We start from the raw sequence: 21,679 nt of genomic DNA, 5'->3' as shown, positions 1-21,679 counted from the left end.
ATGTCAAGGCCCATCCCTGGGCCTTGTTAGTATTCTCAATTTGTGCCTGGATTTTATTCTGTCTGGCCCAGAGTCGAGGATGGGTTGAGGGGAAGTTTCCATCCAAAATTAGCACGCACATTTTTTTATAAAATCTGGGAAGAGAAAATGTGAATTATTGTGTGTTTCCATCCACTACTGTTATGTAAACAGATGGAGTTAGACACACAGGGAACTAGTGTTGACATACATTCTCCAGTGATGTGTCATTAAACTACTGCAGAAGAAGATAGTGTTGTGGATTCTGCTTGACTCATACAACTGAGTTAACACCATCAGAACGTGTAGCCTCCTAACGTTCAACTGACAGCCTAAAGGTGTATACTGAAACCCCCCGATGACCTTGGACTAAAGGGGCTGGGATACCTGTTGATACTGGATGCAAGAAAGATTATATGATAACAGCTATCACACTGTTGGGGGCCATTAAAACCATTGACGTACACCCCAAATACTGTCTTTTTAATCTATTACCGATTTAAAGATCATAGGTTGTCTCACTGTTTTATCAGAAACAAAGCCTCACACCTCACACTGAGCCTCATGTTGACCTCTGTCATTATGCCACCAACATTATCTCCACCGAGTCGCATGCCACTCAGCTGATGGTGTGAACAAACAGCTGTGCACACACTGAGGAACACTGTCGTATTCTTTTGATCTCACAAAAACATGTGACCTTCCCTCGCAGTGAAAACCACAGTGACTGTTTGAGGAGCGGTGTTAACACACCACAATTCTTCCGTTCTGCCTCGCGAGCTCTGCCTTTGCACAGGAATAGCTTCGGCCTTGTGCAGCATCGCATTTAGCCGAGGGCAGCGGGCACGGAACACCCTTGTTGGATGAAAACAAGTCGATCTGGCCTTGGTCGCTGATAAGCAGGAGGCAAATGGGACTCTGTTCGACAGCCGCCTGTGATACTCTGGCTTGACGTGTCCCACTGATGAAGCTGATCAACCTCCACAGGGGTGTTTCATCTCTGGGCCTCAAAGACACCCCATTACAGAAGTAATGAATGGTCAGCTGGTTGCTTGCAGCTACGATGTATTTCTCATCCCTTGTGAGTGATTCAACTTGTCGACGTGGCCTGAATCTCTGCTGCACTGCCGGGGACACACGGCTGATTCGCAGTGCTCAGTCTCCGTGACACAGTCGCCTTTTTTCAGTAAACAGGGACCTGTGCCTTCACAGCTCAGGGCGTCCTCACTGCTCTGTCTCTTTCACCTATTGATCCCGTTGCAACTCTGTTTGCCAGTCACAGTGAAAGATGAGATCCGAAGCCTTAATGTCAACAAAGGAACGAGACGAGGATAGAATTTCAGATGCCGAACTTGTTACGTCATTGATCCCTGACCTTTATTGTGCTTTCTAGACATTTCTCTATGCTCTTACTCGCCCAGAGGAGGAAGACAAGGTGGATTTCAAGGATTCTATTGAGTCGGCATTCATTTTATACTGAAAACACCTCATGGGCCTCATTCCTGGATTCAGAGCAGAGTCTGTTCTCTCCATTATGTTATAGAGGGTCTGTTTACCTCCTCATCCTGCAGGTCGATACTAATAAAGTACACACGTACACATGAACCCACTCGGTGCTGATAAGTAACTGAGATATGCTGTCAGCCCCTGCATGCTGTAAAACACCAGCGTGAATCCAGACACTCATCACCCTGCAGGCTAATGTAAATTACACAGCAGAATAATTACTGAAAGCTGCAAGAACTTGGGTTCAAGCCCCAAACAGTTTTATTATCATTTTTCACGAGTAATAATATTAATAGTTTTTCCTCTACCACAGTTTAAAGCCAGAATGAACTATAGAGACATTATGACTTGGCCTATTAACTGGAAATGGTTTCCGAGTTCAATTGGCGAGATGGTTTTGCAATTCATGGCCAAAAATGCCGTAAAAAAAATCTGCCATGATTGAATGACATCTTTTTGAATTTTTATTCTGTCGGGGATCATTCAAACAAGATAATTAAAAGTTGTATAAAGCTTGTTGATTTCTGGTTTTTGGAGTTTTCACAATATCGACCAATTAACTTCACCAGGGTGGATTTTGGGGAATTTACATTAATTTTATATCCATTTTAATTTCCTGACAAGTTACAGAAATATAACGTGTCTGCTGTGGCTGCCTCTCAGTTAAAGCCACATTCTGCCAGTATAATTTAAAGCAGCAGGAGATGGCAAAGCTCGGTTTACAAGCAATTTAATTATATACATAGTTAAGAGAGTTTATATAGAGGCTGTTGTTAATTAAGTAAGATCATGGAGGGTAACACACACACACACACACACACATTGTTGAAGGTATTTTGAATCCAGCGAGCAGATGGAGGACGCCTCTGCCAACAATAGAAATCGTCTAATGCATGTCTCACCTCCTTTCTGGTATTTCAGCGTTATTGAATCATAACTTTAATGTTCAGGTCTAAGTTACTATGGTAATCATTGTAATGCCTCTGTGCCGTGAACAGCCTTTGGCCTGAGGCATCACGTTGCCCAGTTGTGCGTTTGTCAACTCGTCCTTCCCCTTTTGAACACGGCAACGGCTCGAGGGAACTTATTCCAATTTGAATCAAACGTTCAGTTGGACACAAAGATTAGATTTTGGTGTTTGGCGTTAACGTGATGTATCAGGATCACCTGCAGGGAGTTTCATTACATGTAGCACAAACATTCACTTGGACTAAGGGGTGAGCTGATTTGAATTTGGCTGGTAAGATGACCTCCTATGATTCTGGGAAATACATTAATGCTGACTGAAACTCTACTGGTTGGTAGAGGCAGGCCGGTAATTCCAGTTTAGAGTGTCTTGGATTACATCACTAAGTTATGTTTCGTCATTTCAATCACAAAAAAAGGACAAGGTGTCTCAGTCAAACATGAGACACCTTGTCCTTTTGTAAGCTTCGACATGTGACAGTAAAAAACTTGCCAGCCTCACATTATGAGTCTGTTTCTTGCTAGCCCACTAGACTTGACTTTTGTCGGGTTAGATGTCACGATTGTGGAGAGGAAGTGTTTCTCACGACCACATCCTGCGCTGACCTGCCTCTGCGAGAGTCTGACGCTGACTGAGCCTCTTCAGGACTTTCCCGTCAATGCACACCGACTGACAGCAAGCACGCACAGACATGCTATTCCACTGTGTGTGGACGTACTTTCTTTTGTGTAAGGAATCCAGCATAACCAGATACGTGTACGTGTGTGTGTGTGAGTTCTGTAGCTCATGTTCTGTTATTGTAGGTCCCTGGAGACCCCGCCCTTATGGAGAGCATCAGACCTTCTGAGAGCTGGGTTGTAAACAAACAGCAAAGAAGCTGCAGACAGTTTTGCTTTCATCAACTTTCCTGCCTGGCAACGCCTTACTGAGCTGTCAGGAATCATCACAAACAGTGAGGAGATCTGACCACAGACAAGTGAATTCAGAAGAACTTCTTGAAAAGCTATAATGCAAAACAATCCATCGACTCATTTTTCCCGTAGTTTAAAAAGCATATGTTGTGATGCTGCTGCAGGTTTTACTCCCTGACACGGAGGCTGAGAGCAGACTGCAGCATCACAGACATGAATGAGATTCAGCTTCTTAGTAATCGGCAGTGAAACCGTTTGAATCGATGAAATCAAAAGTGAGTTGAGGTCAGTCGGTGGAAAAACACACACATATGAAACAGATCCCTCACATTCATACACCCTTGCTCAGATATCCGGCATTTGAAAGCAAAGGAAATAAAGATTTTTCTCCTCCCCCCCTGTCTTCTGGATACTGTACTGCTCTGCTTCCCTGTGTGTGCAGCCCTGAGTCTCCTCTTTTCTCTGTATCCTCTTTCCTCCTTTGTCTCCTCTTTCGCTGTGCCAGTAATGGTCCTGTGAAGCCGAAGCCCTGCTCCTGTAGGAATACAATCTGCGCTGCTTCCTGCTACCGAAACAATATGCCCTTTCCCTGGGCCCTTTTTAAAAATACTAATCCACATGCAAACAGCCTCACATGTGCATGTGATGCACACGAACATCACACAGCACCTCCGGCCTCACGCTACTTTTTCCTCAGAGAACGTTTTTCTACAGGAAAGAGCGGGAACCAGAGGATAGAGCAGCACATGGAGACACACACACACTGGAACTGAGGGTTTAATGCAAAACTGGATTTGCACCCGATGACTAACGAGTGTGTAATCGCACAGTTGTGTCCTACAGAAAAATAAAAGCCGATCTTTTTTTGGGTTTCCTCATTATGCAGCGCTGTGGCTCGGAAGCTGCTTCTCTAATGACAACAGAGAATGTTTTCAGCTCCACTGCAGTGCCCGCCAGTTAAACTGAAGCCTCCACTCGCTCACTTTCAGGAAGTGCTCATTTCCCAGCAGCTAACCCAGAAAAAGTTTTTCTTAAAGGAAACTGTTCGAAGGGAAATGGAGCATTTGTATAAAACCTGTATGAGGCTGTGTTCAGTTTGATTTTTAAGAGCATGCGTCTCCTCACAATAAGTTCACAGCCGTGGAAGCCCAGCACGTGTCACGGCTTAAACCCCCAGCTATCCAGCGTTTGTCCGAATCAAACAGTGGAACATTAGTCGTAGCTCTGCAGCGATGAGAGCTAATCAAGATTTTCTGGCCTGCCTTCTGTCCTTGCGCTGCTCTCTGTGGCAAAATCCAAATCTCGCTCCTCGGATATTTTTGGGAGAGAGAGGAGTGGGCCGATCGGATTGCTCTCGCACAAAAGAGGGATTGATTACAGCCAGACGCTGCGAACTGTGCAGCAGAGGAAGGGAGAGAAATGGAAACTTTGTGGGCCAGAGAGCGGGGTTACACGGGGGGGGAATCTGGATCTGTTCTCCTTCTTTTTTTCTGTGTGGACCAGAGGCGGTGCGGCGCATGTGTTGTGACCAGCTCCAAACACGTGTGCTGTGCAGTGGGAAGCCCCTCTGCTGTTATTGTTGCTCCGCTGTGTACCTCTAGGTGGCGGGCTCCTCTGGAAGTGTTTTCCACTTGGTTTCGGGGTAATTTGAGGTTTGGAGGTTTCATCTGAAATGTACATTAAACCCAGACTATGTGATGTAACAATTGGATATAGATAGAGCGCTGTATGCTATTTTGATCAGGGCTGAATTTAGACACTGACCAATGCCGCATTATCTCTCCTAACATATGTCACATCATTTCCTGCTCTCCTCACAAGCTGGTTTCATGCTCCACTCGTCCCAGATGAGATAAGAGCAACAAGGGAGTAAGTATTTCAGGGCATGTGAGGAACCACAAACAAAACACAACTAATGTATCTTGGGTGCAGGGACTTCAGTCGGTGGTGAGCCAGCCATCGTTAAGATTTTCACTAACCTGCCCTGGAGCTAATTAGAAAAATGCAGACATTCTTCCACCAGGAACCAGTCCTGGACAAAAGACCTGACTTTCCTGCACAGCATATTTCCACACGGGCTCGAAGTAATTATTCATCATCAATTACTTATTGTTTTGTCAAATCATGTTAAATGCCAGTTATAATTTTCCACAGACATCTTCAAATGTCTAATTTGTTCCATAACCTCATGATATTCAGTTTTTCAGAAATGACAAAGTAGCCCCTCATCGTAAAATTTGAGAAGCTACATTTTTGGGGCTTTTTTGCTTTGATGTCACTTTGAAATAACTGGATGAAACACTTTTTCCATACTCTGCTGAAATGGCAGTGAAACCCCCACTTATTAAAAACCATTAGGGTGTCCTAATTGTTTTGATCCCATTCCAAGTCCTCTGGTGTTGGCAATCTGCCGACTCGGAGTCCAAACAGCTTCTTACATTTACCCAAAAGTTTATTGAAAATCTATCTGACACACTGACGTAACAGCTGCCGGCTACTTAATCGGGACAGCCTTGTTTTTCATCACTTGCTTGATCAAAAAGCTGAAGGTTCTGGTCCAACACTTTAAGGTTGTTAACCTTAAAGTATTGATTTGATAAAATTGAAAGAGCCAGAGTCAAATGAAACGGTGGAGCCACAGAGTGTTTAACATTGTCATCGTAGAGCCTGTAGCATTTGGCCCCATTTCTGGATAGTGAAGTAGAAACATGTTGTCAAATTTTATATACAGTCTCTGGTCTGGCGACTGTATAGATTCCTATTAACGATTTGCCAGTGTTTGACCCGGTGAGTCCAGGTAACGGCCCATCTTCTCTCCATCGGCAGCTGAGAGGACATCTTCCATCAGCCTGCCTGCCTTTTGTCTAATTGATGAGCTGCTGCTGCTGAGATGAACACAAGCTCACACACCGTTACCTCTGGCTCGTCTCGCAAAGTGCATCTAAACTTAGTGTTTCTCAAAAGCTGCACTTTTCACCCTCTCAGGCTTTTTTCCTCAGCTGAATCACTGCAGTGACAAGTTACCACTGGTGTGTAGACGATCATGTGTCTGACGCCTGTGTCTTGTCAATTCATTGGTCAAGTCTACTTTCTGTTTTCCACTGTAACATTATGATTGTGTTAATACCAGCATCACCATCTGCAGGTGCAGTACTCAACATTAGTTCGGCATCCAAGCAATCCAGTGAAAAGTCAAGAGGTCTGAACCAAACCAGGCAGGCATGAAAGTGTCCAGTGCCTGTTAATGAAATCAGTGAATTGAAAAAAAGAAAAGAGAGGAACACGAGAGAGAGAGAGAGAGAGAGAGAGAGAGAGAGAGAAACCAGATGTGCTCAATCCAATTCTGGAGTTGTTGAAGGTGGGATGACCTCATGTAGTTGGACAAATGCACCCGAGAAGGAGGGGGGGGGGGGGAGGGGGTGTATAACCCTGTGCTGTAACATCACATTGTTTTTCAGAGACGATGCTATTTAAAGGGCTATCAGATGAGCCACGCTGGGTGCTAGCAGCTCGCTAACGCTGACCTCAGTGCTGTGAGAGGCCATTGAGCGTCTGACACATGCTGGAGTGATCTCATCTGTTTTCTGCTTCTCTGAACATGCAAAGCTGCTTCTTACGCCTGTTAGAGGATGTTCAAAGCTTAAACAGATTTTAACCTCAGACATAACAACAGATAGAACCAATTGTTTCTGATTTTAAACTTGAGAACCCACACGCTTGGTGTTGAAATCCATGATTTCTGGCTTGGGAAGTCACAGAAACTTGCGTGATCAATTGTGACTCCAGAATAAAAAGAAACATGGAGGCGTATTGTTTGTGGAGGGTTTTGCACTGAACTATGTCATTTAACAGGCTCTGGATGATGTCATGACTGAGAAGATGGAGTTACCGTAACTTCTTGCGGCTTATGAATAGTTTTGCAACAGTTCAACTTAAGTTTAGAAGTGTTTCGGTAACATCTGGTTGGTGACGCTTCCTGGTTGGTTTGTGCTCTTGATGGCTACGGCAGGTTTCTGCTCACTCGCTCTGTCGTGTCATACTGTACCACTGGATCGGAGTGTCCTTGATTTCTAACGATAAATATAAACTTCTGTGACATTGAGATTATTTCTATAAACCCCTTAATTTTCTATATTCTGCTTGTGCTTCTCTATTTCTTGAATTGTACCTCGGGGTGTTGTCTCGTTTGGTTCTGATACAAATCCCTTTGCCTGCCGTGATTTGATTGGCCTCTCTCATTCCCTTTATCCACTGTTTCTTTGTATCCTGTGTTTGCATAGCCAGCTAGTATTTGGTCAGTCAGTCAGTGTTAATATGTAAGTTAGAGAGCAAATAGGCTGCAGCACAGTCAGCCTGAGGTTTGATATGAACTCTCCTGGTCAGTGGAAGCTCCTCAGATGCTCCTCGACACTCGACCAGGAAGTGTTTGTGCACTAATGTATGTGGCACCCAGTGATTGACTGTGAAGCGTTTCTACGGGACAAGTCATTTGAGTCTATTTGCTTTGTTGGAGGTGATTTAACAGCACCTCCTCCTGTGTTTGATTATGAAAGGAGCTATATTTAGTTGCTCCTTGGCAGCAGCTTCTTCTGCTTGATTAAAGCTCCACGATTTGCCTCGTGGCTTTGGTACTCGCTGGCTGACTGACTGGCTGGCTGGCCGAGTGACAGAGTGAGTGACAGGCTGCCCAGTTGCTTGTTCGTTTGTTTGTTTGGTTGGTTGGTTAAATAACTGGATGACTGAGCGTCTGAAGGACGAGATAACAACTACATCCCACTCTACGCTTTTGTAAACGGCTCAAAATCGTCAGTTAAACAAACATCAAATCACCAGCCAGGTTGTTTTTTTATAGGGAACTCTGCCAGAGCATTCATCATAGTTTGTCTGTTGGGGACTGGGATCGATTTGTTGTTGCAATTTGATGCAGATTCAAATACAGATATGAATATAGTGGATTTAAATTGGTTTTCATAGGGCGATTTGCTTTATTTGTCTTTTTATCAACTTATCATTCTATTATTGTAATTAAAAGATACATCCCTTTGCCTCTCTCTCTGGCACCCCTCTTGGAAGACGTGTGTCAAAACGTCTTCTTTAGCCTGTTCACAAATATAATGGATTCTGCATTGTGAATTATAAACTCACCAAAATTAAACATAGATTAACTATCGGGTTGCCTGTTAACAGCCTTGCCACATTAGGCTTTAGCTCGAACCACACAGTTCTCCCTCTTCTCCGTCCTGAGATGGCGAGTGAATCAGCGAATGGAAACCCATGTTGCGAGCATTCAATCTAACTGGTGATGTATTTACTCGTAGTTCTCTGTGGCAGGTCATCGCCTCTCTTTTTTATCCCTCAGTCTCATCCCGGCTTCACACCAGCCGAGGCAGCGAACCAGAGAGTGTCGGCAAAATACATCTCTCACTCTAATCTGGGTGATAGCAGAAGAGAAAGAACGGGTGGAGAGAAAACGCAGGACATTTGTTTACTGGAGCAGCTTGTCGGAGCAAATAAACTGAATCAACTATGGACATGATGCTGCCCCCTCCACCTCCACCCACCCAGCATGACCCATCGCTGCAGCCGCTGATTAGCTTCGTACACACACCTCCCTAAACACACACACACACACGCACGCACACGCACACCCTAAGACATCACACACAAACGCATAACATCAGTCCGCCAGTTGCCTCAAAGCTTTTATCTATTCGCTGCAGTCTACTGCGATGTATTATTTATATTCCAGATATAAAGGTCAGTGGTGATGACGTTAACGTTTCTGAACCGGGTATCAGAAAGGTGATTATATGAAGCGGAAGCCGGGCACGCAAGCCCTGAATGTTAATCCTGCAGTGATATTGGTTTCCTGGGATATTGAAAGCCGCGTGGATGAGCTATCACAGTGACTCCCTCCTCCGCTGCAATGTTAAAAGTTAACATTTCATAAAAGCTCTATTGTAAATGCGCCTCGATGAGCGTTTGCATCACTGTGGACTCAGCTCTGAAGCTCTTTGTGGTTTCCGTCGCAGATCACTAAGTCAAAGGTTTTCCTCCTGACTGACAGTCATCTCTAAACTCAGAGTAATGGGCAGTGTTCAGCTGTCAGTCCAAAGGCTCACCGAGATGGTGCAGCCGACCTGAAACTCTTAGATTCTACCACAAACAAGACTTCTCACATGAATGCCTTGAAAGTTTGCTCCAGACATTTTCTCGAGATTGTTCGGGTCAGACTTGTCACAGCAGCAAGAAACCTGATTACGGGGCTAAAATATCAACTCCAATAATTAGCAAGTTCACTCAAAGTCACAAATGACAACCTCACACCAGGACTAAAATAATCAACAGAGGATCAACTGAGCTATCCTCTGGGGGCCATGAATGCCCAAAGAGGTGGACGTGGCTAAAACATAGATTTAGCATGTATGGCAGGGGTCTTCAACTAAAAGTGCAAGAGGTCCAGACATCAACCCTCCTCCCCTTCTGGGGTCCGGATAATTAGAGACATACAAATATGGGCTCTAACTTTATCATGTTAATAAACATTATTATTGCACAAGGCTGCTTTTGTAACAATACAAAATCTAACACAAACTGGCAAAAATACAATTCCTATCCTAGTCAAACATGGAACAAAGTGCAATAAACATTCTGTCTTGGAATTTGCATATATGAAGACAATCATACCTATACTGGCCGCTGTAGGACATTTCGAACGGCTCAAACGCGTGCTAGAACTCTGCCTTTGCTCAACCATCTAACATGGCAGGGTAGCAGTGGGTCATTTGAATTTGCACCAACTTCCGTCAGGACTTCTCGAAGGATGTTATTAATCTTAAGAGATGCCGTCGCGCCTTCAGTGTCTCGTTGTGTATCTGCTTGTACGAGTCCTTGTTATTTCTCTGGAGTAAACATTAGGAAGTTCTTGCTCTTAAATCAGACCCAAAGGAAGAAAATGTTGAGTCATCAGAGAAATCTTATCACTTTTGCTTCACAAAAACAACCTAAGAATGGCTGCTTGTTGATCTTTGCTCGGGGACGGCAATTATTTCTGTGACCTGCTTTTCCTCCCTATTGAAACTCCTCAGACCCCTGAGAGGGAGGGCAGGCCTCGTGAGCCGGAGGACAGAAGTACTTTCTCCTGAAAGGTTAAAGGTTACACCTGCGTTGTCTCCAGTGTGAGAATACTATGTTGTGTTCAAGCTACAGACAGTGGAAGACTTTTTGGAGCTGACCCTCATGACCTTATTGATTCTCTCATTCCATCAGACCTCCTAAATGGAGCCCAGGAGAAGTGTGAGCTGCCGCCCCTGGATGGTTTCCCTCACTGCGAGGGCAAGGTCAAGGTGAATAACACACACACAAACACACTCGCACACAAGCACATCCTCTCCATTGCAGTGTCTGTGTCGCACACTTTTTTATGACTGAGGAGGTTGTTAATAAAATGAAAATAAAAGAGGAACTTGGCAGGAAGGATGACAACTCAAATAGAAAACAATGGCATCACATGTTCAGGTCACACCCGCAGTGTTTGACTGACAAATGATCTGCTGGGACATGTAAAAACAAATTACCATCAACACCACACCAGCGAAGCCTCCATTCAGTCAACCAGTATAAGGTGTTGATATGATATGCGGTGGTTTTAACGGCAGTGGTGTGGACTATTTGATTTGTGAACTGTGCTTCAGTTGGATGTTGATCAATCCAGAAAAAGCCGGGTTCTGAACGCACCTGTTTGAACTGTGTCATCTTACTGACATGAGTTATAGGTAATGATTTTAATGTCAGACTGGTGAACAATGAAAAGAGGAGCCCAGGTCCTTTCTCTGGTGCGACATTACCATTATGGATTTATTGTCACTCTCCCATTGTCGCCTGTGGGTAAAGTGGCTTCTTTTCACGAATGATTTTATGCAGGGTCTACTTTATAAACCTTCAAGTTAGCAATCATGATGAATATAATGTAACGGCACTAATGTAGACAACAAACGCTACAGAATATCTTTTCATTTCTAAATAAGAATAATAAAACAATAGGGTTAGGATTAGGGCTGTATTCACCTCCATACAGCCCTAATGTGCATATCTGGGATGGGTTTAATTTCAGTTTTAGGGACAATGGGGCCTTAGTGAAACAACGGAGTCACAGGTGTTACCTCACAAACCCAACACACAGACGTACACACATCTTCATCCAGGGTCTCAGATTTTCGGTGTGTTTGTGTGTGTTTGTGTGTGTTTGTGTACCTCCCTGGAGCTGATACAACCGTATCATACACACCATCTGCTCAGCCAGTTCCAGTCCTGCACCGATACTGTCAGCATTTCCAGCTGGGTGCCTCGCGATGCCACACACACACACACACACACACACACACACACACACACACACACACACACACACACACACACACACACACACACACACACACACACACACACACACACACACACACACACACACACACACACACACACACACACACACACACACACACACACACACACACACACACACACACACACACACACAGATAATCTGTTTTTGCTTGCACTATCCCACATTCAAATCACTGAACTGGTTTTCCACAGCAGTTTCACCGTCACCGCTCACTTTGCAACATCTGACAAATCCATTTTCTGTGGTTATAGAGCTCCTGTGTTGTCATTCCATCCGAAACACTACAATATTCATGCCTTCCACATCCAACTGAGTCTCATCCAAGCCCGTCTGCCAAGTCCCCTCTAGATGAACAGCTTGGAATAGTCAATTATTACATTTCCCCGCGCACCGCTCCCTTTGGTTACTGTCAGTCAGCATGCATGATGTACTCCGGTCAGATACCTGTCAGTCTGCATCTTAGCTGATAGCCTTTTCTCTTTGCATGTATACTGGAATGTCAGTCATGGCACAGACAAGTGGCAGCCGGGGATCAAATCAGAAGAGAGAGGAGTATTTTCTCTCTCAAGGTCAAATCTCTACAGGTTTTCACCTTTATTAAATTCTATTTCTAAGAATGTTTTTTCATCTTCGTCAAGAAGGCCACGTCTACATTGATTCATTTCCTCACACGCTCACTTTCTCTTCACTGAACAGCCAAGATCATATGCACAATGTTTGTTGAAAACTGGTTTGTGTAGGCTGTAGATGAAGTGTGCATTGTGTATTCTCTCAGCCTCACAACCTGCCCACACACCATCACACAAGCTGACTTTCAGAACGCTATTGAATCAATGGTATCAGGGCTTTAATCTTGCCTTTTCCTCCTCTTCCTCAGTGGATGAAGGACATGTGGCACACAGACTCCTGCTACTCCAACTACGGCGTGGATGGATCCACCTGCTCCTACTTCATCTACCTCAGTGAGGTGAGTCCAGCATGTTCATTCTATATTAAACATGTTTTACTGTGGACGATTGGTCTACCTGTGCAAAATGTAAGATTATATTTTGCAAAATGATATTCACGTGAAATCAGCAGAAGAAAATGCAAAAAGATTTATCAGTTAATTTCACTTTGAATATCCTAAGTTGGGCGTTAAGATAAACACCTGCAACAATTCTCCAGTCAGGTCATTTAAAAAAAAAAAAGTTAAAATAGAGCTAATTATAACACAACTATAAGAAGATCTCAAAGTTGATCTCATTTGTCTATAAATACTTTCACATGCAACAAATCCTAACTTATTCAGTCAAACAGAACCTCTGGGACACAGATGTGCTTTTCCACCGGCAGCAAGTGGATGTTGTTTGGCAATATTTTAACAGGCATTTTATTGTGCCAGTATAAAACACATGTGGCTGGAACCTCACTCACTGTGAGCTTGCTCAATCCAGAGGTGCAGACAACAGGTAGTTCTTACATGAACCACCAAGAAGGATCAATGTGAGAACCACAGGTTTGAACCACAACTGCTTTTGGTGCGACATTGGTTTGTCAACTTGTGGAAATTTTGCAAATCATACCTAGTGCACGGCAGATGAAATTAATTAATAGTTCACAGAGAAACACACTAATCCCACAATGCGGTGCACAACCACTGACACATACAACCTCAGAAAACCTTACAAAGCAACCAGATCTGTTGGATTTCTATTGATTGGTAGAATCAGGGCAGAGCATCAATGGTCCTAACATGCCGAATAACACACATTTGGTGTAAAGTGTAATGGGAACTCGTGCATTTAAACATTTTGCACCCGCTATTATTATGTGCAAAGATGCAATTAGTCCACGCTATGAAGAAAAGCTGATGTTTCACACGGTGCCCTGACAATGTTCCTGTAACCTGAGAACGACGGCGTAAAGACGGAAGCGCTAAAAATAAGAGCAAGAGGAGAGAGGGAGAGAGGGAGAGAGGGAGAGGGGAATTCATTTTTCATGAGAGCAAATTAGAGCTGGTGGGAGACGACGGTGATGGAGAAAGAGGAGATGATTAGGTGGGTGGGTGAGGGAGATGAGGGGTTGGTGTGAGCTACTTCTTGAAGAGAGGATATTTAAGCCACCGAGGCCGGACCCGGAGACGACTCTGTCTCCACACATCCTCGACAAACAGGAGAAAGACGCCACATTGTACATTATTGACGAGCATTTACATATAGAGGCTTGTGGGGACACTTTGAGGAGCTCGGTTTTGCACGATTTCTCGGTGTCACGCTACGGCCAGAAAGTCATGTCTGGTGATGAAATTATTTACGTCCTTAATTCCAATTGAAGTCTGATTTAGAAGTTGATCAAATTAGGGGGGGAACGGGTTTTAATGTTTGCTTTTCATCTTCTTTTTAATGGCTTCTCTTCATCCCTGAAATGCAGCTAACATTCACTCTGGTAATGGATCGTTTCCCCGTCACCGTGTGAATACAAAACGTTTTGCTTTCAGATATCTTTAAACGCTCAAATCCTCAGCTCTGCTTCCAATACGAGCCAACTGTTTATCATTCCAACAATCCATTGTAGATCACAGCCACGATTACGATTCAGTTTGACATACAGTCTCTCTTCCACAGCGCAAAGCTATATCTTCACAATTTGTTTCATCAAGTGTTTATTTTTCGGTCGCAAGCTCGTCCTCGTCGTTGTTTTAGAGATGTTTGCTAATGGAAGAAAAAACCCTTTCCACAGATTTCAACTGTAAGGGAAAGGTCAGTGGCCTGGTATGAATATTGTAAACGAGCTGAAAGCATTGCAGTCAAGCAGAGAAGGAGCAGAGGAAGCCCCCGGCTCGCTCCGTGTGGATATAAAAATAAAACGCACAACAGCAAAAAATCCATTAAGAGGAGAAAAACCTCTTCTTCCTGTTCCGTGCACGCAGGAAACAAACAGATTGATTTTGCCACAACTAACAGTTCACATTCAGAACAGCTGCTTCCACCTCTGTGAGTCTCAGCATCCAGCCCCTGGTCATGTGATCACACAGTTGCCAAGGCGACATGCATGCATTTCCATAGAGAAACAGCTGTGATGGGTCTTTGATCCCATCACAGCTCGTCTCTTAAGAACACAGACACTCCAGCTCAAACACTCGCCATGTATAATTCATACGTGTAGACCACTGCATTAACCTTGCAGAGGGGCGAACCAGGGAGGGCAACACATCATGATGGATGTCAACAGTGGAAGGTCAAGGCTCAAGTAGCTCTGCGTGTGTGTGTGTGTTTGAGTGTGTGTGTGTGTTGTGGATTGGGAAGGAGAATACACACACACACACACACAGCTTGTCTCTGGCAGCCTTTACAGAACTGTTTTTACGAGAAAGACAGACACACTTCTCCATAACCTGCGCCGTGGTCAAAAAGAGGAAGGAAAAGCTGAAGTTAATATGTTGAAATTGGTGCCACAGATCATTCAGCAATGTCTGTTTTTCCTCTCTTTTTATGGGGGTGCTAGATTTCACAGTTATTACCTTTATTTATGTATGAGTTTTATTTAGTTATGAGTATATGGCCTACTTTTAGCTGTTAATTTGTCCAACAATGAAAACACCTCAGAGACCCACGGTAAAAAAATAATGTAGCAAATTCCAATATTAAAAGATGTTACTGTATTGCCCCTCTTTATCTTTTCTAAATCACTCATTGTTATAAATTCCTCCTGACTTTTTAATAAATTGCAAGATGTCCAACCCAGAAAGATCAAATTGAAACAGCCGGTGGTATTTGTAGCTCCACGTTACATTGCATTGATTTATTTTCATTTTTCAGAACTCATTCAATCTTCTGATGTATGGTTGGGGCTTTATAAATCAAATCCCTCACATATTGTGTTTCTTCTTGCAGTATTTGTGCACACTGAAGTTGAATTAATCGCACATACATCATCCTGCTGCTGGAAACACTCGCTCCAGCACCAAATATGTATTATTCAGTGTCTCGATGCAGGAAAACTTGGCTGGAAACGGACAATGCCCAGCTGCTAAAGGGATTTAAACTAATTTATCTGTGAGCCAAACGGTTTACATATTCAGAAGGAACCAATCGGGTTGAGGCACGGACGGATACACAGTGGTTTTGGTGTTTCCATGAGTTTAACTGACGGCAACAAACTTTATAAAATTGCTTAGAAGTTAGAAGTTTAATCAGTTTTTATTGTTTCCCCACGTTTTATTCAAAGCCAATAATCCAATTAAAAACACTCTAGTTTCCAATAAATATCTTTATAGACATGTGCAACATCAGGTCTCATTTAGCTGCTGTGCTCATCTACCTATGCAGGCTTAGTAAATATGAAGCCAGAAACTACTATCTGGCTTCATATTTACTTAGACTGCATAGTGTCCGACCTTGCTGGAAGGCAGACGAGTTCATAGTTATCAAATGACCCATGACTGTCCTGCTGTGCTCTTGTGTTTAATCGCTGGTCAAACATTGCGTTCTGGTTTGTTTAACAGGTGGAGAACTGGTGTCCTCGCCTGCCCTGGAGGACGAAGATCCTGAATGAAGAAATCGACAGGAGGGGACAGGTGAGAAACCAGAAGCCTTTCTAGGAGCTATCATCACGAGACGCTGCTTTTACCAATACATCTAACTTCCCTTTCACAATACTATGAATCACCCACATGTTGTATCATCACGAAAACAATTACAGTCTGTAACTACTTCCTGTTAGTGCCGTTTGTCCGGATTAACCCTTTCGTGTGTTTAAGTCCCTATGCATTGTCGTGTGCACTGTGGAGACAGCACACAGGACATTTTCACTATGAAAGCCTAATAGCCCTCGCACGAGTGGTTACAAGGACGAAATACACCAAACAGCGAGTTTTAGAGTTCCTTTAACTGCTGGGTGTCTGATTGTTCTTTTGAAAAAGAAGGGTGCAAGTGAGCAAACAGGCCGATCGGCAGAGTCCACGTGCCTCGATGGCACAGAAACAGTCGAGTAGATCCCACGGACAAAAAAGCCGGACTGACAGGACCTTGGGACAAATCTGGAATAATGATCTTCAATCCCTGCCAATGCTCTCTCAAATCCCACTTAAAGGGCTTCTCCGAGGCTGACAGGCTCGTGCACAGTACCAGCAACTCCTCGAAAACACACACACACACACACACACACACACGCTTCCCTCTAGGAAAGGCTGGATCAATATTAAGCACTCCTCAACCCCTCCCTCCCTCTGGATGTATCGGCAGCACAGAGCCCTGCGTGGAGGCGTGATGCCACTTGACAGGCTTTGGAGATTTTAATTCCGGCCCCGGATTTTAATAGGTTCGGTCTGCAGAAGCGATTTCCTGTCGCGATGAGGGATGCTAATGCTCCGCCACAGCCTTGTTTCAGACACCTTCAGAGTCGGTGATGGCGGCGCTCCTTCACTCCGTCTTTCTCCCTCACTGCTTTCTGCACAGTGGATCCTCAAATCAATTTCTATTCAATCTGAAATGAAGAAATAAAAACAGCTTTCTAATGAGGCCATGTTATGAGCCTGTTTTTCTATGAACTCGGCCGGAGGTAACCTCAGTTTCATTTCCTCATTCTGCACCACGTTACTCGCACTTCCAGTAAGTCGCACGCCCTGACGAGACAGGAAGGAGTTAGTACAAGATGTTGTGCACTGCATGGCTTGTTTTCTTTTTCACATTTCCCTTATTAAACATTTAGATAAGCTGGGCCCAAATATGTCCTAAAGCCTCCTAAGAAAAATCCTTATTTTCTCCTCTCCTCTTCCGTCTGAACACTCAGGCTATTTCCACATCCTCTCACCATGAATAAAGGTCTGTGCCTTCCTGGATTCAGCAGATTTTTTACTCTCCACATTTATACCGAGCCTCCTCCGATGTCTTGCTCTCGGGGGAGACAGTTTATGACGGTTATTATCACCTCAGCAGAGCCACTTTAATTCCAGCATCACTTTCTCTGACAAATAGGCCACAAAGAAGGTGCAACGTTCAACAATCATCCGTCCTCTCGTTCATCTGTAGCCCTGCTTTCTCGTCTCTATCTCTTTTAACCCACCTGCCACTCTCAGGTGGTTAAATATAGGATTTTGTCACCATGGATAAAGCTTTCATTCCTAAATATGCGCTGTTTGATTTTGAGCATGGGCTCTTAGCTGCGTTACCCGACATCTAATCGAATGGTCTCGCTCTAAGAAGTTGCCAAACCCGCTGGCAATTTGCACAACTGCAGAAGTCAATATTGCAGTTTTAAATGACAGTGGATTAAATTTGTAAAGATTGCCTTGGGATGGAGGTTAAGATGGAAGATAACACAACAAGCAACGGGTTAACAAGCAGAACACGGTGTTACAGTGTCTATGGCACATTATCTGCTCCACAGATAAACAAATGCACTGTTCATGTGTAGATTTGCCGTAATGGGAAAGTCATGATTTCGGATTTCTGGTTTTTTAACGTCTGCCGTTTCTGTGGCGTCTCTGTGTGCAGGCCGAGTTCCGCACCAGTTTCCAGGAGCTTTACCGGGTGATGTCACAACGGGAGGAGTTCCGCTGGATGATGCTGAGGATCAAGCGCATGGCTGATCCGTGGGTCGCCGCCATCCGCTCACTGGCCTCCAAGCAGAACCTGGCCAAGCGTCGGAGGAAGAAGGTGGGCTTCACGTGCGCTGATAGAGAAATCAAGTGAAATGGCTCTCAGACACGCGTTCTTCTCAAATCAATGAATTTATTGCTGCAAGTGCTTTGTCCCTTTGTTTCCCTGCTCATGTCCTTATTAGCTGTGAGGATGTTTTTATTGATTGCAAACAAGCTATTGTTCCAGCCACTAGAAGAATGATGTGTCACTTCCACTACGCCAGAGCAATTTTTTCGGAAACGACCGATTAGGCACATTGTTCAAAATAATGGATTAAAAGCTTCTGTGAGTTTTTGGTTTAAGTAATATATCGGGCAATGATAGAAAACAATATAAAAATGTGAGATACTATTAAACTAAGCAGCAAACGACACACAGAAAAACAATATCAAGCGTAAATATACATTTAGTTTCCAAAGCTTTATCGGAATGAAAAATCACAGCTGAGTTTATTAAGTTTTTAAAATAAAATGTCTATAGATATCTTCCTAAAAGTAAGATTAATGTTTCCCAGGAACTTTAGAAAAGAAAACTATCTCCCCCTTAGAAACACCAGAAGCCCATGCACCAGACACACCTTTCCACACACACACACACACACACACACACAAACTATCTCCCCCTTAGAAACACCAGAAGCCCATGCACCAGACACACCTTTCCACACACACACACACACACACACACACACACACACACACACACACACACACACACACACACACACACACACACACACACACACACACACACACACACACACACACACACACACTTTCATTCACACTTGTAGACAGGCTCACTTTGGCTCAGGTTGGAAATGGTGGCGGGGGAGGCCTGACATGGATATTCCATTGTGTCCCAAGCTGGTAACAGCTCCCAGCTCTGAATAATGTACTCCACACTTTCCACTGGTCTTGTGAATAATTCACGTTTCATTCCTGTGATACCCCGGTGCTGATTCACAGCAGCTTCCCCCCTTTAGCAAAGCACCTAAAAAACAAAGATCCCTCATTTATCTATCTATGTGTATAGATGTGGAATATTACCTGTCCTTCGTTGGCTCTCATTTGAATCCACAAAAAATCTATTATTAATCAACGGCTGTTTCCCGCCAGAGACTTTCCAAGCCAGTTCCTTATTGCAGCCGCTAATCTCTATTGGATATTAATCCTCACATATTAATCCTCGACTGGTTTGCTCTGGGACTGGAACTGGCTGTCAACAATGAGGAATGCGCGGCCACTTCAAACAAAGCCAAGGTTTTACTGCCTGCTCCTGCTGTGGAACACTGAGTTCCCCGCAGCTACTGAAAAACCCTCCTGCGTGTGTCTGTTCTTGTGTGCGTGTGCTTGTGCGTTGTTCTGATTCCGGTTTGGTTGCATGTGTTTGTCTCATGAAACTGTTAACCGTTGCCAACCAGGAAAAAAGATTTCAATCTATTCAAACGGGAAACCAGTGCGGTGGCTTTAAATGCCTTGTCCAGGAATCCACAGAAGGACTGGTTTTGTTGTGGCGTCATTGAAACTCAAATCCTAAATATTTCCCCCATCTCTTTCAGGTCTTGGTTCACCTGGGCCTCCTGACTAAAGAGTCTGGCTTCAAGATCGCAGAGAACGCCTTCAGCGGCGGCCCACTGGGAGAACTGGTCCAGTGGAGTGACCTCATCACCACGCTGTACCTGCTGGGCCACGACGTTCGCATCTCAGCCTCCCTGGCCGAGCTCAAGGAGTCAGTCCCACACACGCTGAGAACCACGACGTGCTTCAAGTTTGTGTTTCACCTGACAAACTATTTAAATTTGCGTTTAATCTTATCCCCCCAGGATCATGCGGAAGGTTATGGGGAACAAGTCCAGTTGCCCGACGCAGGGCGACAAGGTGGTCGAGCTCATCTACATCGACATCGTGGGACTGACCCAGTTCAAGAAGACACTGGGACCTTCCTGGGTCCACTACCAGTAAGCCGGCCCATTGTATTTGATTTAATGACCATCAAAAGTTATTTTCTATGTTCTTATTCTTAGCTTGGGTTGTTGCACTCAAGGGATTCGTGTTTTTGTGAGGCTTGTTGGGAAAATGCTGGTTTTGTGAGCCGTGACAAGGATTCCATTGTAATCGAGCACAAACCAGTTTGGGTTCTGTAAATTCCGCGAGGGACATTATTTATCGAAAGGATAAAACCACTTGCTGGTTGACAGTTGCAGAAACCTGCTGGATCAACAGAATGTTCAATGTTTATGAATTTCATTTATTCAGGCAGGTTTTGCTGAGCCTGCAAAGTCTCATTCAAATCCCTGAGCAGTTTCAGGCTCAGCAGGGTTTGGTCCGTTAATGGTTCATCACCTCGTGCTGTCTTTGTCTCGTTTCCTTCATGTCCTCACGTCAGCCACTCAGTGAATCCTGCGATTTCGTCCACTTGCTTAACCTCGTGCTGCGGCTGCCAACTGAGCCTCTCTCACGCGGGCAGAGGGCATCGGGTTGACGCTTGTCTGGCACGCGGTCAGACAATGACTCTCTTTTCTCCTGATACCATTTCCCAAAAGGCTGAAGGAGCGATTCCTCGTCTATTCTCGCCCCTGATTGCTCCGCTGAGGACGGCGAATGAGGCCTTCCTTGTTTGTTTTGAGAAAAGCTCTCATCGGCCCCGACTGGCAGGAAAGTCTGAGGGGGCACTAATGGCCCCACTGGTTCCTCCTGCTTGTCACCAGGTTTTGTTTGACTGCGACACAACACCTCAAAGTGCAGCGCTGCCTTTGTGTCCTGAGGAAATTGATTCAGCCTCCAGTGTAATGTGAGGTCCAGATGCTATTTCTGAATTATTTCTCCTCCTGCCTTTAAAGGACACTTGTGCTGGAGCTCTTAATTCACTGCATGCTGTCTGGGAGCCGTGTGAGAGCAGATTTCTTTCTTCTTTCTTCTCCTGTCACTAAATGTAACCCGGTGTGCTTCTTCTCGGCTTTCTCTTGCCTTTGTGACCTTCCATTCCTATTGTGAATCTCAATCCTGTCCGGACTTTACCACAGAGGAAGGCAGGGTGATACCGTACGGACAGAACGTGCCGGATTTCTTTGCATATCAAACCCCAAATTCTTTAAAACGATAAAAGTGTCATTATTGTTCCATTTGTAATCGTTTATTTTTAGTGTTTGGGGAAAAGGTTAGACTGCCAGGCCTTTGTGTGATTACTGTGTTTTGCTATTGGCCCATTCTTCTTGCTGTCTGTCTTGCACCACTGAAGAGGAATG

At 44.3% G+C, this 21,679-nt stretch overlaps 1 protein-coding gene across 1 annotated transcript in view; it reads left to right on the top strand.

The window, feature by feature from the left end:
• mgat5 (alpha-1,6-mannosylglycoprotein 6-beta-N-acetylglucosaminyltransferase) overlaps window positions 1-21,679 on the top strand; it is a 67,403-nt gene that overhangs the window by 18,611 nt on the left and 27,113 nt on the right. The window contains exons 4-9 of the mRNA XM_062380389.1: window positions 10,672-10,748; window positions 12,687-12,776; window positions 16,296-16,367; window positions 18,286-18,447; window positions 19,994-20,163; window positions 20,258-20,392. Of these exons, the coding sequence (XP_062236373.1) occupies window positions 10,672-10,748; window positions 12,687-12,776; window positions 16,296-16,367; window positions 18,286-18,447; window positions 19,994-20,163; window positions 20,258-20,392 (706 nt within the window). The remainder of the gene's footprint in view (window positions 1-10,671; window positions 10,749-12,686; window positions 12,777-16,295; window positions 16,368-18,285; window positions 18,448-19,993; window positions 20,164-20,257; window positions 20,393-21,679) is intronic.

Source organism: Platichthys flesus, chromosome 22, assembly GCF_949316205.1.
Source record: "Platichthys flesus chromosome 22, fPlaFle2.1, whole genome shotgun sequence".
Classification (NCBI taxonomy): domain Eukaryota; kingdom Metazoa; phylum Chordata; class Actinopteri; order Pleuronectiformes; family Pleuronectidae; genus Platichthys; species Platichthys flesus.
This window is presented reverse-complemented; position numbering and strand designations above follow the sequence as displayed.